General features: G+C 40.7%; 2 protein-coding genes across 7 annotated transcripts; one reads left to right on the top strand and one right to left on the bottom strand.

Moving 5' to 3' along the window:
* Window positions 1-33: 33 nt before the first annotated feature.
* On the bottom strand, window positions 34-10,181 carry slc28a1 (solute carrier family 28 member 1). 5 transcript variants are annotated; one of them, XM_086073354.1, is made up of 21 exons: window positions 9,991-10,181; window positions 8,852-8,982; window positions 8,498-8,615; window positions 8,200-8,331; window positions 7,906-7,985; window positions 7,757-7,833; window positions 7,359-7,450; window positions 5,820-6,009; window positions 5,601-5,742; window positions 5,254-5,367; window positions 4,523-4,597; window positions 4,320-4,400; window positions 3,356-3,436; window positions 3,110-3,235; window positions 2,672-2,802; window positions 2,428-2,596; window positions 2,123-2,320; window positions 1,964-2,045; window positions 1,753-1,851; window positions 1,570-1,678; window positions 34-1,087 (listed from the first exon to the last, which is right to left on the bottom strand). In XM_086073354.1, exons 4-21 carry the CDS (start codon window positions 8,201-8,203, stop codon window positions 964-966), a joined length of 1,974 nt encoding a protein of 657 aa, XP_085929480.1. In that variant the 5' UTR covers window positions 8,204-8,331; window positions 8,498-8,615; window positions 8,852-8,982; window positions 9,991-10,181; the 3' UTR covers window positions 34-963. The 5 variants fall into 5 exon arrangements, with proteins under 5 accessions (XP_085929480.1, XP_085929477.1, XP_085929478.1 ...); XM_086073351.1 differs by lacking the exon at window positions 8,498-8,615; XM_086073352.1 differs by lacking the exons at window positions 8,498-8,615; window positions 9,991-10,181 and adding an exon at window positions 9,712-9,969.
* On the top strand, window positions 9,785-17,959 carry znf592 (zinc finger protein 592). Of its 2 annotated transcripts, none has more exons than XM_086073349.1 (9): window positions 9,785-10,002; window positions 10,406-12,464; window positions 13,742-13,920; window positions 14,078-14,251; window positions 14,343-14,502; window positions 14,638-14,871; window positions 15,896-16,008; window positions 16,169-16,310; window positions 16,376-17,959. In XM_086073349.1, the coding sequence occupies exons 2-9, from the start codon at window positions 10,425-10,427 to the stop codon at window positions 16,748-16,750; spliced, it is 3,417 nt and encodes a 1,138-aa protein (XP_085929475.1). In that variant the 5' UTR covers window positions 9,785-10,002; window positions 10,406-10,424; the 3' UTR covers window positions 16,751-17,959. The 2 variants fall into 2 exon arrangements, with proteins under 2 accessions (XP_085929475.1, XP_085929476.1); XM_086073350.1 differs by lacking the exon at window positions 9,785-10,002 and having other exon boundaries at window positions 10,593-10,719; window positions 10,862-12,464.
* Window positions 17,960-18,137: the final 178 nt, after the last annotated feature.

The following is an 18,137-nucleotide window of genomic DNA, read 5'->3' as shown; positions in this document are numbered from 1 at the left end:
TTTTTTTAGTAGGATTCATATTTCAGTATACATGGGTCTTTTATTTGTTTATACAGTACAACCATTTGCATAGTAATCCATTCAATAATTATGAATTGAATTTTGGGCTATTTACATTCATCAAACAGCTGATGCCTGAAGGTTTCCTGAGGTATTTTTTCTTTTAACATTCAACACACAATAAAAGTCAACTTCTTAATTCATTTACAATATAATACATGGCAGTTACTGTGCATCTATCTTAAAACATACTACAGTCTGTAATACACTTTGGGGAGTGGGTCTTTAAAAACAAAACAAAAACAACATATTCATAGCCATAGTTCTAGTATTCATGTAGCACACTATCCTACTGAATATTTGACTTATACAGGCAATATCTACGATTGCCTATATACTGTAAAGATGTTACGTGTATGTAAAGAGTCTACAATGTTCAAGTGACACATTTTTTGGTGATATAAAAGAAAGACACCAAGATAGACCAATTCAAGACTTTTTCCACTATTAACGTTAACTGTACAACTCAATTGTTTTTTTTTAATATATATTTTTGAGAGGGGAAGTAAAAATAAATAACTGATGTGGTTGCACAAGTGTGCACATCCTCTGGTCAGAATTAATCATTCACAGTCAAACTCATGTTAAAAGGCACACACTGAATTACCCCAAATAAATTTTAGAATTTCGACAAGGCTTTTCCTGACTTTTTTTGTTGTTGTTGCTTTCTAGCAGAAGCCTGAAGGTTTTGTGCTAACACTATTATTTCCAACTGTGTGTGTAGACTTTTTACATCCACTGTAGGTACTTCACGTGCCAATAGAGAAAGCTAAAAAAAAGAAGAAATAAAGAAAAAAAACCTTATGAAAATATTGTCTTTTCCCAGCATAGTCTTTACATTTGTACAGACGTGTCAACTCGTGTAACCGAACTACAATACAAGGATACCGATATAGTCTTCCTTTACAAACAAAGTGCCTCTTGAGAGACACCGCAGCACTGACAGCATTTGGCCAAATAAACGGTGGCGTTTTTAACCGTGCTCCACGAACCCTCGAATGAGATACTACTCCCGTTGTTGAAAGCACTGGAAAAGAAATCACATGACAAGTCAGTACATGGTCTCCACTCGAATAGACACCATACCATGATTAATTGCTGGGTCTGTCGTCTAAGGGTACATCTTAATATAGTGAATTGAATTGTTTTAACATAGACTTAATGTCCAGATATAGACAAACAAAAAACACACTTACAATATAAAAACAATAAGGTACAAATATGCACCCAAACACAGGTGGCAAATCCAGGTCCAGAAAGTAAAAACCCTGCCACAGTTTGGCTTTAGCCTCAGGTGCTAGTTAGCTAGCTCCCTAGCTAGCTCCCATGTTGCTCGTTTACCTGCTAGGGAGCTAGCTAGCTAGCACCAGGGGCTAAAGGATTTGCCACCTCTGCTTGACCCAAGGCAATCAAAAAAAATAAAAAAATAAACAAAAATAATAATAATAATAATATATATAAATTTATTTTTATTTTATTTTTGGGGGGGGGTCGAAAGTTGAGGCCTACCTTCCAAAGAGTTCATTGCAGCAGGTCTGGACGTTCACTCCGACCGTGTTGTTGAAAACAGATTCGCTGATCAACTTCACACAGTCGAGCGGAGGAACAAATAGGATCCCTTGGAAGAAGATCAAAAAAGGTAAGCGCAATGCGCAGGAGGATGATTTCTTAAAAAGGCGAAATGGAACCTACCCGCGATGCAAGCATTGACAAGCGAGACGCACGTGGCTGTGATCAAGGCTCGCACCACCAGAGATGAGACATCACCTCTTCTAGATGGGCATACAGAGGCTTTGATAAGAGAAAATGCTCTGTGTCAAACATCAGTACAGCGACAATATGCTGGTGCATGATTTAAAAAATAAAAATAAAAAAAAAGATAATGGGATGGGATACTACTCACTTAGGGCACCAATCATGATGCCAAGAGAACTGAAATTGGCAAAGCCGCAAAGAGCGTAGGTGGTGATTATTTCGGATCGGACCTGAAAGAATAAGACGTTTGTACCAGAATAACAGACACTGGAAATTAGGGTTGTAACAAAAAAATGTAAGTACTCACTGAAATCCACTGTCTTTCCCCGCCAATTACTGCATCCAGTCCATTGACTCTGTTGCTCGTCAGTGAGGCTAATCTCTCATAGGCCACAAATTCATTGAGGAAAAGCTTGGTGCCAATCAGCTCGGCGACGGTAAAACTCTCCTCGAACGGCACTCCCATCATGAAGGCCAGGGGCATGAAAATGTACGAACAAAATAACTGGAACACAGGCAAGATTTTTAACACACAAGTTGAATTGAAGCCCTTTAGCAGGCGTACCTAATAATCTGGTGTATTGGTGTTTTTCAATCACGCAATCACAATACCTCAAAGGTGACATCGGGGTATCCCACCATGCCTCCCAACCAGCTCAAAGCTTCGTTAATGAAAGCGAGGATGGCGAGGAAGGCGATGAGGTTCGCTATGATGTTGGCAACCAAAACGATGGAGGCTGACGCTCCGCTGCTGGCTGCCTCCAGAATGTTCCGCTCTTCTCTAAGGGGTATTGAGAAATGTTAACGAGCACAAATGAGCAGACATAAAGTACGTAACTGCATGATGCATACACACCCACAAGCCACTTTGATAGACTCCTCTGTCTTTAAGGGGCTCTCTTCCGTCTCTGGGAAGGACAGCTTGGAGAAAGCGAGCGCACATGGAGCAGCCATGACCGAGGCTGATATCAAGGAGGACGCGTCGATCTGCAACATAAAACGGCAGGAGTTCACTAAACTGATTTTGCATAGGATCTCAATAGGTAATCATTTATTCCCGACATTTTTTTTCCTCTTCATTTCGTAGTCTGTATGTCTGTAGTCTGTATGTTCAATGCTTTTGTCCAATCAGATTTTAGCCTCTATGTCTAATCTCCCCATAGAGCCTTTTACAACTCTGTAAAAGTGGATTCAGAGATTTGTTTCCTAATACATTATACAGTATATAAATGCTGAAAACATGCAAAAAATAAGGACTAAAATGTGGAGATCTAGCGTTACATTGTCTTTTTACCCCAAAAGAGATGAATGCTCCCATGACGCTGCCTGCAATTGTGGCAAATCCTCCAGTCATAACAGCATGGATCTCAGATTTGGTCATGTCCTTTAAATAGGGCCGAATCAGCAGCGGCGCCTCTGACTGATGCACACACATACACAAGAGAAAAAATTAACAAACAAGCTGGGTGAATGACTGTAGAAAACCCCAAACAACACTTTTAATGCTGTAAAATCACAGAACAGGGATTGTCAAGATTACCTGGCCAACAAATATATTGCCTGCTACACTCAAGGTTTCCGTGGGAGAGGTTCCCATTGTTACCTGCATAATCCATGAGATCTGCATGGGCAAAAAAAAATAAATCATTATAATAAATCTGATGATGATTAGAACTCGCGATTTGCACTATGGAGGACCAAAACTGGCTAAATAAATAAGAGCAAAAAATGGATATAAAAATATAGTTTAAAAATTTTATACAAAAAAATTATATACATTGAAATATAAACAACAAATAATATAAATGTAAAAATGAATACAAAATTTTAAAAATAATAATAATTAATTATCATTCAGTATATAGAAATGCTCTGCCCGAGGGGACGAACTATTCACCTACTGGTTGATTGACATGGCAGTCTATATCAGACTATGCCCGTGCCACAGCAACAACTGAGGATTCACACTTACAAAGCAATGGATCCTGTTGTTTACAGGAACTTATGTGACGTTGTCGATCAACTAGACATTTAAGTTGCAAGTTCTCCATGCAAGCCATCGAGACTTTCTTGTTTGCCGAAGCAATTTTGCATTGACGTTCAACCCAGACACACTTAGGACCGCCTCTTCCTTTGAATAAAATTTCCTTGCGCATTTAATGCTGACCTTGTCTGCAGCATCAAATATATAAATATGAGAGCAGAGCGTTTTTATTTATTGATTGATATTTAATTCTATGTATGTTTATTTTTGTATTTATTTCCATTTATTTAAAAAAAAATGTATCTTGTTTTTTTATGTTTTATTCATTATTATTTGTCCGTGTATATGTTGTTTTGATTTCCATTTTTTTTTTTTTATAAAAAATTGATTTCCATTTATATTCATTATTTGTATTTGTTTATTATATTTTTTTTACATTTGTTTTAATTAATTAATTAATTTTTGTTTTGTTCCTCCATACGTAACCTTTGCCAACCTGTAATACAAGGTAGATGTTTACCTTCAGGATGAGCCACTGCATTAAGCCCATAAAGTAAAGCACGGACATCACGCTGCTAAAGAACACGACGATTGGCATAGCCTGAGAAAGACGGCAGTGGAAACACATGTTAATATCGCATGTTAGATTCATCAGCTGGATTCATGCTTTCTTATCCATGTGTACAAGCCATCACATTGCACATCATCTGCACGGCCACTCACTTGGAAGGCAAATATGTCGTTGATCAAATCCCCAAAAACAAATAATGATCCTGCTTTGGTGTAGTCCAGGAAAGTCTGAAATATACAAGACAAACATGATTGTATAATGATAATAACCTGTGGTGTTAAAACCCCACAATTTATCATTTCCAATTATGAGTCACGGGACGCGCAACAGCAACTCAGATAGTGAGCGGAACTCAGCCCTAAAATAAATTATTATCAGAACAGTCATCTGCATGAAAACCCTCGAATGACCTAAGCATGAGCTTGGACAGCATATAAAGCACCCTTAAAGATAAGCATGTGATCCAAACACTTAAACAAGATTGTTACGGAGCGTAAGATAAGGCCTGTACTGGTTCAATAACAGGCAGTTTAACCCATCAGGCAGGAATGCTGTTTTTTAACATGTTATTTTCAAAGGTGACAAGACACATATACAGTAGATAGGCTTATCTGTCTGTCGCGTCCGCTATCCTTAAAGGGAGAGTATTTTTTACTTCATTTTAATCGTACAATAGTGAGACATGCCATTAATAGATCCAAGCCTCCCCAATAAAAACACAAGATTTTGCAAAGGAAAATGCATATTAAATTCAATATTATTGTTTCATTCCAAATTAAATGCAAATGTATAGCACAACTGAACTGTTCTTTAGCATACCACTAGAGGGAAGCAGCGTACCACTGATAATCGATTCAATGAAAGCTTGTAAAACTCAATGCACCTGCACTTGTCGTCCGAGCCATTGGAAAGCTATGAGCCCAGGTTTGGTTCTGATGACAAAAAGTCCGATGCAGAACTGCAAGCCGAGGCCCCAAAACACAGGCCGCCAAGTCACCTAAAAGAGAACAGACAACGTCACACTTTTTTATCGCACAGGTGGTAGCTATCGCGCTATCTTTCAAGAAGCCGCCATAAAACGTCGTGTTTTTTCCAAGGGAAGCAACTCTGCAAAACCGAGCGGTATCCAAAGTCTCAGCAAAACACGAGAGATAAGTGTCGAGATAAGGCACATTTCGAAACGGTCGCCACGGTAATTATCCATAAAAAATAATAATAAAAAAACCTCACCGCTGTTCTTTTGGCTGAGCAGAGAAACATGATCAGGACGAACATGCATACACCTCCGAAGGAAATAAGCTGCTCTTGACGCTTTGCGGTGTCGAGCACGAGCCACAGCACCAGCAGGACCACAACAATGACGATGAAGACCCTGAGATACACACGTTTGCGTCATCATTTGGACTCCTTTGTAAAGGTTCAGCCCAGCTCATCAGAACATCCGCTCACCATTTGAGCCATCTTAAGTTGGACTTGAAACATTGCACGACAGGGCTAAAACACTGACTAATGCTCTCTCCCTTGTACTTCTTCACCAGGTCGTAGGACTTGGACACAACAGCCAAACAGGTGATGACCACCAGGGCGGTGGCCCGCTGGAAATCCAAAACACAGGCCGCAATAAAGTACGCCAAATAACCTACAGAGAGAGAAAATAAAACACACACACACATTAGAGTTTCAAATAAGTAACTGATGACAAATCTGACATGTTAGTCACTGATTCACACGTGATTGTTTTTCAAGGTTCTCAACGAATGTATTTTTTTATAACAAACACAAGCAATAAATTAATCTGTATTACAACAAACAACATAAGATTAATTATACTACAATGTTTTATTCATTAAAGTGGAAATCAATCTTAAACATGTTTTTGACAATAATATGTTATATGTGACCTCATAGTCTAAACATGACGTTCTGATTAATATAACATTTGTGGAATAAGAGTTATGAAGCAAAATCCAGCTGTTTTTATCCATTTCAGGGGGCGGCCATTTTGCCACTTGCTGTCGACTCAAGGTGACGTCAATGTTGCTCAGGTCTCAGGTTAACAACTAATCACAGCTCAGCTTCAGAAAACAGGTGAGCTGTGATCACCTGAGAACTGAGCAACATTGATGTCACCTTCAGTCGACAGCAAGTGGCAAAATGGCCGCCCCCTGAGATGGATAAAAACAGCTGGATTTTGCTACTTAAATCATATTCCAATAACGCACTGTTAACCAGAATATAATTTTTAGACCAGTGGGGCTGCATAGAACATATAAAATGGTTGACTTCCCCTTTAATTAATATGAAAGATTTTTATACTACAATTATTTGTTAACTTACTTAACACTTTGACTTGCAGTCTGAAGCGTTGACTATGTGTGTGGCGTAAACATAAATCAGTAAATCATTAATCAGATTACAGCAATGCAAACAAATCGGTGGCTTTGTCACTTCAACTTTTCATGTATCTAAAAAGCAATTCTGATTGATGTTGCGGAATATGAATTAAACAGCAAACGCCACCTGTTTTTATCCATCTCACGAGGCGGCCATTTTGCCACTTACTGTTATGTGAAAATGACATCACAGTTGTCCGGGTAACGACCAATAATGGCTCAGCTTGCAAACGTCACATGACCAAACTCAGCAAACAGGTGAGCTGTGATCGGTCGTTACCTGAGCCCTGAGCTACCTGTTCAGTCGACAACAAATGGCAAAATGGCCGTCCCCTGAGATGGATAAAAACAGCTGGATGTTGTTGCTTAATTTATAACGTAATAGTAATCAGGGTGCCGTGTTTAAACTAGAGAAGTTGCATAGAACATATTATTATATAGAATATTTTTGGGTTGACACTAAATAAATACATAAATAAATAAATACAGTATATTTGCTAATTAAACCTTGCATTCATTCTATTGATGAAAATTTGAATTCTGTTTCTGTTGATCTCTATGATGGTACTTTAAGAGCCGCTGTTGTTTACAGTACCTGCTCCGAGTATTCCCAGCAATGCGTACTTGAAGGTTTTGGAATGATCCTTCAAGTATTCCTCAGCTACGTTAATCGGCGTGGCTATTTGGCTAAAGAACACAAAAAAATCTGATTAGGACTCCATTGCGCATTTATTGATCATTTTCTTAGTCACACATAGACTCCTCACAAAAAGTATTCCGTTTTGGGGTGAAATGTCTGGATGAAGCTTAACTGTATTTAAACCTTGACAGGTTTATGCTGCTGTTTGTGCATCACTACTTTTTTTTCTGCGATTAATGCATTTGAATGCATCCAAATATGTTGATAAATATGCTTATGGTTATGGTGGAGTGTATAAAGAAGTAGAGCAATACAAAGACACAATGTGGTGCACCAGAATGAACCAGACATACCTTATATATGATCCCAGTCCCCTTTTAGAGCGCTCTGGTTGCTCGTCGGTGTTAATAGTATCAGCTGTGATGTCCTCCTAAGAACATTTTGTTAACTAATAATAAAACCTGTTGTCTCTTCTCCTCCAAAAATGAACCGCATCACATACCTCCATTTCAAATGCGTGGTTGTACACTCCCTTTCCATTGGGAAGGCTTCCATTCTTGAGGTTCGAACTATTTTTGTCATCTGCAAAACACAAACAACCTTCCCTTTTGTGCGAGCTTTAACATTCAGAAACGCCTGATTGACAAACAAGTTGCATTTTGCAAGCCCACCATGTAATAAACCCAAATTATTATTTTTTTAATGAATGTATTTTTCCTTTAGTTTCAAACCCAAGCGGAATAAACACGAGACAAGAAAACAACAGGTGGAAGGAAAAGCAGAGCTAATAGCTTACTCATTGTGTGCGCTCCTCGACTCAGTCGCCAAATGCTGCGCTGCCCAATGCACTGCAGGGAAATATAGCCTGCCCTCCACAAAACATCTTATCATTAACGTAGAGACACATTACGTGCTGCTCCCATCAGCCCTGGAGGAACATGGCAAAGGCGTGGATGAAGTCATAAAAGGCTTTAATGGACCTCATATTCAAATGCTTTCCTCCTACCTGGATATAAACACACACAGTAAAAGATCTTTGGGCAAGAATTGTGTCAGAAGTGAAAATGTCAATATTGTGCACCAGTGATTCTTACATTTGAACATTAACCGTACAGTGTATAACACAAAGAGAACCATCATTAAACGCTCCTGGTATGTTTGTTTCTTGGGAATGTCAGCAATGGCTCAGTGTGCCCCACTGCGTGTTGAGTTCTTCAAAAAATATGAATTTAAGGATCATTATAAAGAAGAAAGAGAGGAATATAAGACAAACCAGATACACTACAATATAACAAGAGGGTTGAAGGAATATTAATAAGGTAGAATATATTTTCTGATTTGAAAGTCTTCCAAGTGTTTATAACATAATAAAACATCTAATCAAATATCATCTGCATAAAACACCTCCATTAGATGTAATATAAAGTGCAATCTGGACTGATATTTACCACAGGAAGGATTCATGATTGCTTTTAATGGCTGAACTTTGCTCATCTCCTTCCTGCAAGTGTCCCACCTAATATGGCCTCTTGTAAAACGGTGCTGGTCCATGGTCCAGAAGGACTGGTGAAGATGATCACTGTGAGGGTATAAGGGTTCAAAACATAGTAGGGCACTGTCTGTATAAAAAATTATATTGCGATGCAACGATCTACAGGTATAGATACAATAACTGACAACAGTTTATACAAATGTGTGCACTTGGTTGACAGTTTGATTGTGTTGTCAATGGAATTGAAAATTAATTTACTTACTAAAACAGCTACATTAATTAGCATGAGGCACTATTCACAATCATTAATGTTCAAGTGTCTCTGAATAAATTTGAATATCGTGGAATTTATTTTGGTCGTTTTTAATCCAAAAAGTGAAACTATTTATTTTAATTTTGATTAATATAGCTTATAACAAAAACAAAATTCACCATCCCAAGGAATTGGAATAATAATATAACATACAATAAAACTCTTTTAATCTAGAAATTAGGAAAGAACTAGCCTAAGAATGGACAAATAAACAATAATGTTTCATATTTTAAATTGAACTGAACTTTTAAATGATATTTAAATGTATTGAAATGCAACTTTATTTTTGTACTACTGCTACTCTATGTCGGTCATGGTGGTACGTGGAGACGTTTATATTATTTTTATTTTTGTACTTGCTTGTTTGTGTTTTTAGCTAGTACATGGTGTAAAAGGTTTGAGAACCATTGTGTTTATCTAAAATGACCATTTATTTTGTTTACAGTGGGAAAATTACATGACGAGAATATCCTAATCCCAATTTTACAATGGACAATTCCTACCTCCGTGTAGTTATTTAACCACCAGAAAACTTGAGTATTGTTTTTAGATAATAAAAATGAAACACTTAAATGGCTGGTAACTATGGCGACGCCTCTAGCCTGCGAGACCAACCTCGGGGAAAATACAAACGCTTTCAGAGAAAAAAAAAAGAAGCCCAAATTGTCGCTAGCTAGGCTAGCCACTTAGCTTTGCTATAACCTAGCACACGTTGGCTAACGTGGTCTAAATGCAATACTCCATCGGGGCGTCCCAGTAGTTTAAAGAACTGTTTAGCATACCCGGGTCAAATGGTAAGATGTCTCATCGGTTGCTCGTTGTGATTTACGCGGCTAGCCTCGTGCTAACGTGCTTACTCGCATCCGTAGTGTAGCGACGCGGCTAAGTTAGCTTATCGACTAGCTGCTAACGTCAAAACATTGTACGTGTGTTTCATACAGATATTCGTGCAGTGTAATATTGACCAATGATTTGAACGTATTGGACTGTATGAAATGTCAATTTATTTTTGTGGCTACAGGGTATATATAAGTTTAGTAGTCCTTCAATTTAGCTTGTTAACGAGATAGCAAAACTAATGTCGCTCGAGTTAAAACGAAATATCTCAGTTAACATCTGTTAAACTTTCACCTGCTGTGTGCAACTTTAGTTGGTGCATTTGCTGGATTCATTGCACTCATTATATGTCCTGTGCAGGTTTACGAGTCGCGCCGACATGGGTGACATGAAAACCCCGGATTTTGATGATCTTCTGGCTGCCTTTGACATCCCAGATGCCACTGGGTTGGATGCCAAAGAGCCCATCCAGGATGGGAATGATGAGGCGCATCTAAAACACCCAGGAATACCTGCCAACGACAGTTTACGGAGTGATGCAGCAGTTCCGACAGCGGACATTCCTGCTGTGAGTGTGATTGTGAAAAACACACATCACCAGGAGTTGGAAGGTTTTGGAAACGGGCTCCACTCAGGACAAGTTCTGCAAAATGGATTTAATGGACAGGGATCTGGTGAGGCAGCAAACAATGTTTTCAGTAAATCATTTGTCTCTGCTCTGAATGGGGAATTTTCAAGTAAATTTCTTGGAAAAGCACCATTTCAACACAAACCTGATGCAACGCCACTTTTTTCCCCGTCACACTCTCACTCTAGTCCCATTTCCAGTCCTGAGCGTGATGACAGGAGAGAAAATGCGCACCCCAAACAAGAGAGATCATGTTTCCCGGAAGAATCCAATTTACTGGAACCCTCAGCAGCAGATAATCCACAAAAGATGGAGCTTTGTATTTTCGATGAGCTCCAGAAGGACAATGAGTCGCCCGGGAGAAGAACTGAGGAGCTGTCTAAAAACGGTGTCAGTAATCAAATGACAAGAGCGCACAGTGACTTTCTTCATCTGAGCAGTAACAAGATCTTAAGTGAGACTATCTGCAATTTGGGAAACTCAGTGGATGGCCCTGACTCATTTTCTCAAATAAAGCCGTACACTTCCAAAGTGCCATCTTGCCTTGAGGCTCTGGTGGCTCTCAATACTAGAAAGGACCCCAGCGAGCAAACAAAGAGTCCAAGAGAGTCTCCAGCAATGCATAGTGACTGCATGAAATACAGCCCCAAGGTGCCCATATCCCCTCGTAGTCCCATGAGCCCACTCGAAGCGGTGAAGCGCCTCATGAAGCCTCCCGACAGCCCCGTGAGCATCTGCAGCGACAGCAGCAGCAGCAAGGCTGGTGGGTCGCCCCCGGTCGTACCCAAGGTCCGAATAAAGACCATCAAAACCATCAGTGGGCAGGTGAAGCGTACCGTGACCAGCGTGCTGCCCGATTCCGAAACGGACGACGTCCATTCAGTTTACGAGTCGTCGCCCTCGCAGAGTTTAAGTGAAGATGGATCGTATTCACCCAAAGTCTTGAACAGCAAATCGGAGGAAAACTCCAAGACAGTGTTCCAGAATTCACCTGTCAAAAGATCAGCTGCACCTCGGGCACATACGCAAAAGAAAATATCTTCTACTAAAGGACATACAGGAAGTGCTAGCTTCCTTCCCAAAGCAGCACACCTTGCAAGTCTGAACCTCGTCCCTCACAGCGTCGCCGCCTCTGTGACCGCCCGCTCCGCCTCGCATCAATCCAGCCAGCACACGCTCTCCTCAAATGTGTGCAGCACCGTCCCTTTAGTGCATCAGATCAAAACGTGGCCACGAACGTCCATCCCTAACACAGCGGCGGGCACCCTTAACAGGCTGCTGAACAAGACCAACCCCGTGCCGACGTACGTGCCCGACCTCAACCCCCCACCCGAAAGCGACATCCGCCTCCCGGCACGAGGCTACCGCTGCCTCGAGTGCGGGGACTCGTTCGGGGTCGAGCGCAGCCTCGCGTTCCATTACAGCCGGAGGAGCGTCCACATCGAGGTGGGATGCACGCACTGCGCCAAGACCATGGTGTTCTTCAACAAGTGCGCCCTGCTGGCGCACGCCAGGGAGCACAAGAACAACGGCGCGGTGATGCAGTGCACGCAGCTTCACATGAAACCCATCGCCGAGGCGCACATGTTCGTACCTCTCAGTACGGAACCACTCCAAACGGACTCTCGTGCCGCATCGTCACGCTCGCTTAAAAGTCAGCCCGTCATGGCTCTCTATCCAGACAACGTCACCCACCACAAATTGTGGTGCTTGGAGTGCAACAAGCAAATGTCCGACCACCGAGCACTCGCTGGCCATTATCAGTCTATGCCAGAGGATAAGCGAGGATTGGTGGGTAGACTCTTTTTGCATTATGAACTTTTAAAGGGGAAGTCACCCCCCCCCCCCCCAAATTTCTTGACAATAATATGTTCTATGCAGCCCCACTAGTCTAAATACGGTATTTTGGTTAATATTGCATTAGTGGAATATGAGTTAAGCAGCAAGATCCAGCAGTTTTTTTTATCAATATCAGAAGGCGGCCATTTTGCCACTTGCTGTCGAGTGAAAATGACATCACAAATGCGCAGGTCTCAGGTAACAACCAATCACAGCTGACCTTCAGAAAACAGGTGAGCTGTGATTGGTCGTTGCCTGTGCACTGAGCAACTGTGATGTCATCTTCAGTCGACAGCAAGTGGAAAGTGGCCTGCCCCCTGAGATAGATCAAAATGGCAGGATTTTGCTGCATTACATATATTCCACAAATGACTGTTTTAATCTAGCTTTTATCTTCCCTTTATAGTCGAGTGTGCGGACCCTCACACTCAGTTTCTTTGGGGAAAGGAGGGGCGGAGTTTTTCTTACCTCATTTGAAGTAATGTATTTTTGTCAACTGTGGCTGTTGCTTTAAGATCATGCACGTACTCGCACGCGCACCATGAACGAGCCTGACACAGATACTGCAGTTACGCTTTGAGCCAGAGGTAGCTAAGTTTTTTTTTATGCTATAGCATACAGAAGGCTTTGATGCAGCCTCTGGACTGAAGCATGCATGAAGCAATTGTAGTTATTAGAAAGACGGCCAGCAGGTGGCAGCAGAGTATAAGAAATCAAGCTGGGAAACGAGCTGTTCCCCCCTAGTTTGAAACAGATTTGTGAATAATGATGAAACGTAGCTATATTCTAATGCTAATTTCTGCAAAACGGAAACAGATGTAAATATACTTTTTTTTCCTGACGAAAGAAGAGAGTCTAATCTTTCCATGTTTCTATAGCAATAGAACACGATATTCTGTGGGCCTTACAAAATCAGTCAAAATACAGTGAAAGAAACAACCAGGAGCGAAGGAGGTTGCTTCAGTGAAAATGGCTGGGAGTGAATGAGTTAAAAGCAAATGAACCCCATGTGATTATCGCAGTTGTAAGCAAATCTTATAAATGAAACATGTTGGTACCGTGTGTTTTTCTATTCATTGAAGATTGTCAACTCATGTATGCTCAAATGTATTTATTTATTATTACAGCCTGTTCACATTAGCCAATAGTTTCAAATGAAATGTTTATTTTTGTTTTGTTTTTACTGAATTCTAATGTCCTACTTTTCCCCCTCCCATGTCTTCCAAAAGGTTTGCAAGCTTTGCTCCATGTTGCTCCCCAACAAGTGCAGCTTGAAAGCCCACCAGCGCATCCACGCACTCAAACCCCCTTATTGCTGCCCCGAGTGCGGCGCCCTGGGCCTCTCTGCTGACATTCAGAAGCACGTCAGGGAAAACTGTCTCCACTATGCACGCAAAGCCTGGTACAAGTAAGTTAGCGTGAGAACCGAGACGATTGCTTGTGCCTTGCCAGAGTTGAGGCCTGCGTTAGATGAGTTTTGGGCCAGGACAGACTGCGGTTCGTTAACTGTTCACAGATGGCTCCACCCTGACCCCACTTTCACCCTGACATTCTCTCCCCCGCAGGTGTCTTCACTGCGAAGTGGTTTTCAAGACCCTTCTAGGACAAAAGTCGCACATTGAGGAGAAACACTGCGAGGTTCTCTACAAGTGCTCCGCCTGCCCCGTGGCCTTCAAAAATTCAGACCGCTATGAAGCTCATTTAAAGAATAGACACAGTGCGACCAAAATCCCTCCTCAGTAAGTTGCACCCTCGTGACCACATCATTATAAGCTGCATTGTCCTTTTCCAGTTCCGCTAGTTTGAAGTAAACGTCTCTTTGTTTCACAGGTTCAGCTTCAAGTGCTCATGCGGTGACATTTTCCAAAAGAAGTGGTTACTTTTCCAACATTTTCATCAGGACGCCAACAAGCGTCTCTCCTGCGTGTTTAAGTGTCCAGAATGCAACTCGGTCTTTTCTCAAAAGCAGCTGTTGATGCAGCATTTCAAGGTACACCTTGATTGTTTCAACAAAGTGACTGCTTGTATCTTGAAAAAAAAAAAAAAGATAAAACAAAATCAAAATGGTCATGATTTCTACAGTTTAAGTAAAATGCCCTGTGTTTGTATTTTTCTGTTTCCGTAGAGTGTACATGGAGGCGAGGCGAGACCAGAGACGGAGGTGAACAGTAAACAAAGTTTGCACCAGGAGGCCATTCCCATCCACAACCCGGTGAAGCGCACGGAGGCTCCCCGAAAAAAGGCAAAGAAGGACGGCAGTCTTCGGGTGAAGTCGTCTGGGTGGACGTGTGGGGAGTGTCTTCAGTGTTTCCCTGAGCGAGATCTCTACATTTCCCACTTGAAGTCCAAACATGGGAAGGTGAGGAATGATTTATATTCATTCACTTTTTAGATACACAACTTTTTTCTTTTTTTTTATCAGCACACATACACTTAAGAAAATTGTATCTGCTTCGCCTGTTTTTTTGAATAATTTTTTTTTTTCATTGAATAGTAGTTTCCAATTTCTCCACTTGCTATCATCACTCTATGAACTTTCACATTGTATTAGACAACACACTCTAAAGTGTACGCGTGGTGCTTAGGAGAAATATATATGGTTTATCAAGAAAAACTGCATCCAAACGCATTTTTTTAATATATTATACTTTATATTTAAACTCTAAAATGTTCAGCGCGACCATGTCATCTAGTCTACAAGGCCTTTTAGCTTAATGCTAACATATACTGTGGAATGCCATGGCAAGCTAATTGAGATTAGCATAGGTGTTGCTGTAGCTATAACGCTTCAGACAACTGCACTTTTCAGATGGGAGCAGTAACATGCAAACAATACTCACAGGCATATCTTGTAGCTACTCTGTGGGGAAAACAACTATTACTGGGGACCTTCTCTGGCTCTTCTTCATGCTCTACGCTCTGTATCTTACTGCCATGTAGCAGCACATTTAAAACATTTCTGTAAAAAATAAATAAATAATTACTGTATTTAAAAAGCTGCAGTTTCGTGGGGGAACACTGCATGATTTTGCAATCATGCTAATTTGAAAAAAAAGAACTTCAATTGGGGATACATGTCGGTAATTTTGCTTATATAGTTTTACAAAGCTTCCAACAGTTCTTGTGTTTTTTGTTTTAATGACGTGTTAAAGTAAATAGTGAGCATTTCCCTCTTAGACGACTATAAAACCATGATCTAATCTTCCTGCTCAAACACATCACATTTATTAGGTATAGCTAATAACTTGAACAAATACTGCATGCGGTTGAGCACGAGCAATAAAGTCATTTATAATGTATTTCTTCACAACCTTCAGAAGTACTTACCGTATAGTGTTCATGAGTGATGTTTAAATATTCACTCCCAAGTTTCCTGTCCTCAGTCGTTAAAGCGCTACCCCTGCCGACAGTGCGAGCAGTCGTTCAACTCCCCGACGAGCCTAAGAAGACACATTCGCGCTCACCGCGACGGCAAGAAGAAAATGTACACTTGTTGGTAAGATAAGTTTAAAGATGAACACTTTTTTGGGTGTACGGTGGGACCATTTTTTTCCATTTATATTTTTCCCTAAATGTATATGACTTGCTGTGTCTGACAGGATGTTCCACTGTATTTGATAGTATCAAAGTTAACCATCTTAATAAACTGTCTTCAGGTATTGCACAGACAGAAAGACGACATTTACCAGCAGCGTGATGATGAAGAACCACATCAGTCTAATGCATGGAATCAAAACTCCTGACCTTGGCCAAATGCAGAAAACCTCCATCCAGGAATGCAAAAAAGTGCTGGGAAAGGTAACAATTTATTATGCAATAACTGTCAGCAGGAATATCACTATTGAGACATCTTTCCATCGCAGGATTCTGGACCGCCAACCGCGGGCATGGAGGAGGACGGTCAGGACGTGGCAAATTCCCTGGAGGATCCTCCGGCGAAACGGCCGAAAGCACGCTTCCAATGCTCCAAGTGCAGATTCATCACGGACGACGACGTCCAGTTCCAGGATCACATAGTTCTTCATAAAAGCGCCGAAAATACACCCCAGTGCCTTCACTGCGGCCTGTGCTTCACGTCGCCGCTGTCCCTCAACAGACACCGGATCATCGTTCACAAGATTAAGAATCCCGAGGAAGAGGAGGAGGCGGCGGCGGCAGCGAGAGACCGCCAGCCCAAAACGGAGCCCTCGCCGACGGACAGGGACTCCCCTTCGAATGTCAATCAAACGTCAGCATAGTGAGTTCAATGTTCAAACATCTGTTAAGCTGCTTTCCTCCTGGAACTACCACTTGCTGCTCAATGCTACGTATGGTCACACTTTTTTACAGAGCCACTGCAGCACATTAAAACAAAGGTCTAACAAGAAAACAGTATTTTTATATACATATATATATATCTATCTATATATTAGATGACCAACTGATAAGCTTGGTTCCAGAGACTTTTATTTAACTTTGCAAGTTAGCAATTTGTTGATTGAGGCACACATATAGCGGAAGCTATCTTTTTTTTCTTCTTCTTTTTTAACATTTCATCCACGATGATAAGAGACTAACAAAACTATGATAACATGGATAAGCTTGTGCTTTTTCCCCCCTACTTTAGCAATCAGCTGTAATTTAGTTGCTTAAATCTTAGTATTAATGCCACCAAATGTCTTCCGAATGGCATTTGGGCGCTATTTTTTTTATGCACTCTTCATTTAAAAGCAGTACTAATAACCACAAACCAATGCTAAAGCCTTACAAAAGTTGGGCTGGCTGAATAAGAAAGATGTTTCATTTAATGAGCATGACATGCTTTTTTTATTTTTTTATGAATGCTTGTAAAGGGTAATGAATGTGAGGTTATCAGTATTTAAAATACCTCTGGCTGCAGTCAAATGAATTTTGGAGGCCCGTGAGTTCTGTTATGTCAAAATCAAGGTACTTTTAATCAAGATCTGACATGGCGTATTGTGACTGGGGAAAAATCATATCAAACGAGGCAAATGAGGGACTCCTTGCTGTGACTGTTTTGTGTTGGAAGTGCGACATTAACTACCTCCTTGGTAAATGCCAGTGATTGTTAAATGCGCAGAGGAGTCACAGATAATCTCAGTGCAATGCAGAATGTATATTATCCCACAATATTAAATTTTATAAATTGATTTTGGGAACCATATTGGGACTACTAAGTCATATTGACTTGTGAACCTTTCTGTTATGTAAGTGCTACATGAGTTCTTAATTTTTTTTTTACTTTCTCTCTGCATCCTTAAATGGCAACGTGCGGCCGTTGAGGGTGACATGCATGATTTGGCCTTTTGTGATCGTTGAAGGATATTTTTTACTTTTGATACCCTGTACAATGACGACTTGTATACCTGCCTTAAGAACGTTTCTAAAGATATAACATTATTGTTATGTTTACCCAAAATACAAATAAATTGGTGCATTTAATTATATTTCTGTCATGCTTTTTTTGGGTGGCTCACTTGGAATGCAAATACTCTCATGGGCACTCTTTGTTCCTTGAAGTAAAGACAGAATATTTGACGCGTCTTTTGTATTGGATCCCGTCGGGTCGTACAAGACACCAATAAGCAAACCACCAGAGCGGTGACTTCATGTCATTAGAATATT

This window comes from Leptonotus elevatus, chromosome 4 (genome assembly GCF_054856555.1).
Source record: "Leptonotus elevatus isolate MCC_2025b chromosome 4, RoL_Lele_1.0, whole genome shotgun sequence".
NCBI classification, from domain to species: domain Eukaryota; kingdom Metazoa; phylum Chordata; class Actinopteri; order Syngnathiformes; family Syngnathidae; genus Leptonotus; species Leptonotus elevatus.
Note: the sequence above shows the minus strand (reverse complement) of the source record. Positions and strands in the feature narration are given on the sequence as shown.

Bases quoted from the DNA above. Each gene is read 5' to 3' on its own strand.
- slc28a1 (XM_086073354.1), bottom strand. The intron at 2,597-2,671 runs GTGTGTATGCAT...AATACCCCTTAG, and splicing joins TCTATCAAAGTGGCTTGTGG to AGAAGAGCGGAACATTCTGG. The intron at 1,679-1,752 runs GTAGGTTCCATT...TCTTCTTCCAAG, and splicing joins TGTCAATGCTTGCATCGCGG to GGATCCTATTTGTTCCTCCG.
- znf592 (XM_086073349.1), top strand. From the start codon at position 10,425: ATGGGTGACATGAAAACCCCGGATTTTGATGATCTTCTGGCTGCCTTT. The intron at 12,465-13,741 runs GTGGGTAGACTC...GTCTTCCAAAAG, and splicing joins CAGAGGATAAGCGAGGATTG to GTTTGCAAGCTTTGCTCCAT. The intron at 14,252-14,342 runs GTAAGTTGCACC...TTTGTTTCACAG, and splicing joins GCGACCAAAATCCCTCCTCA to GTTCAGCTTCAAGTGCTCAT.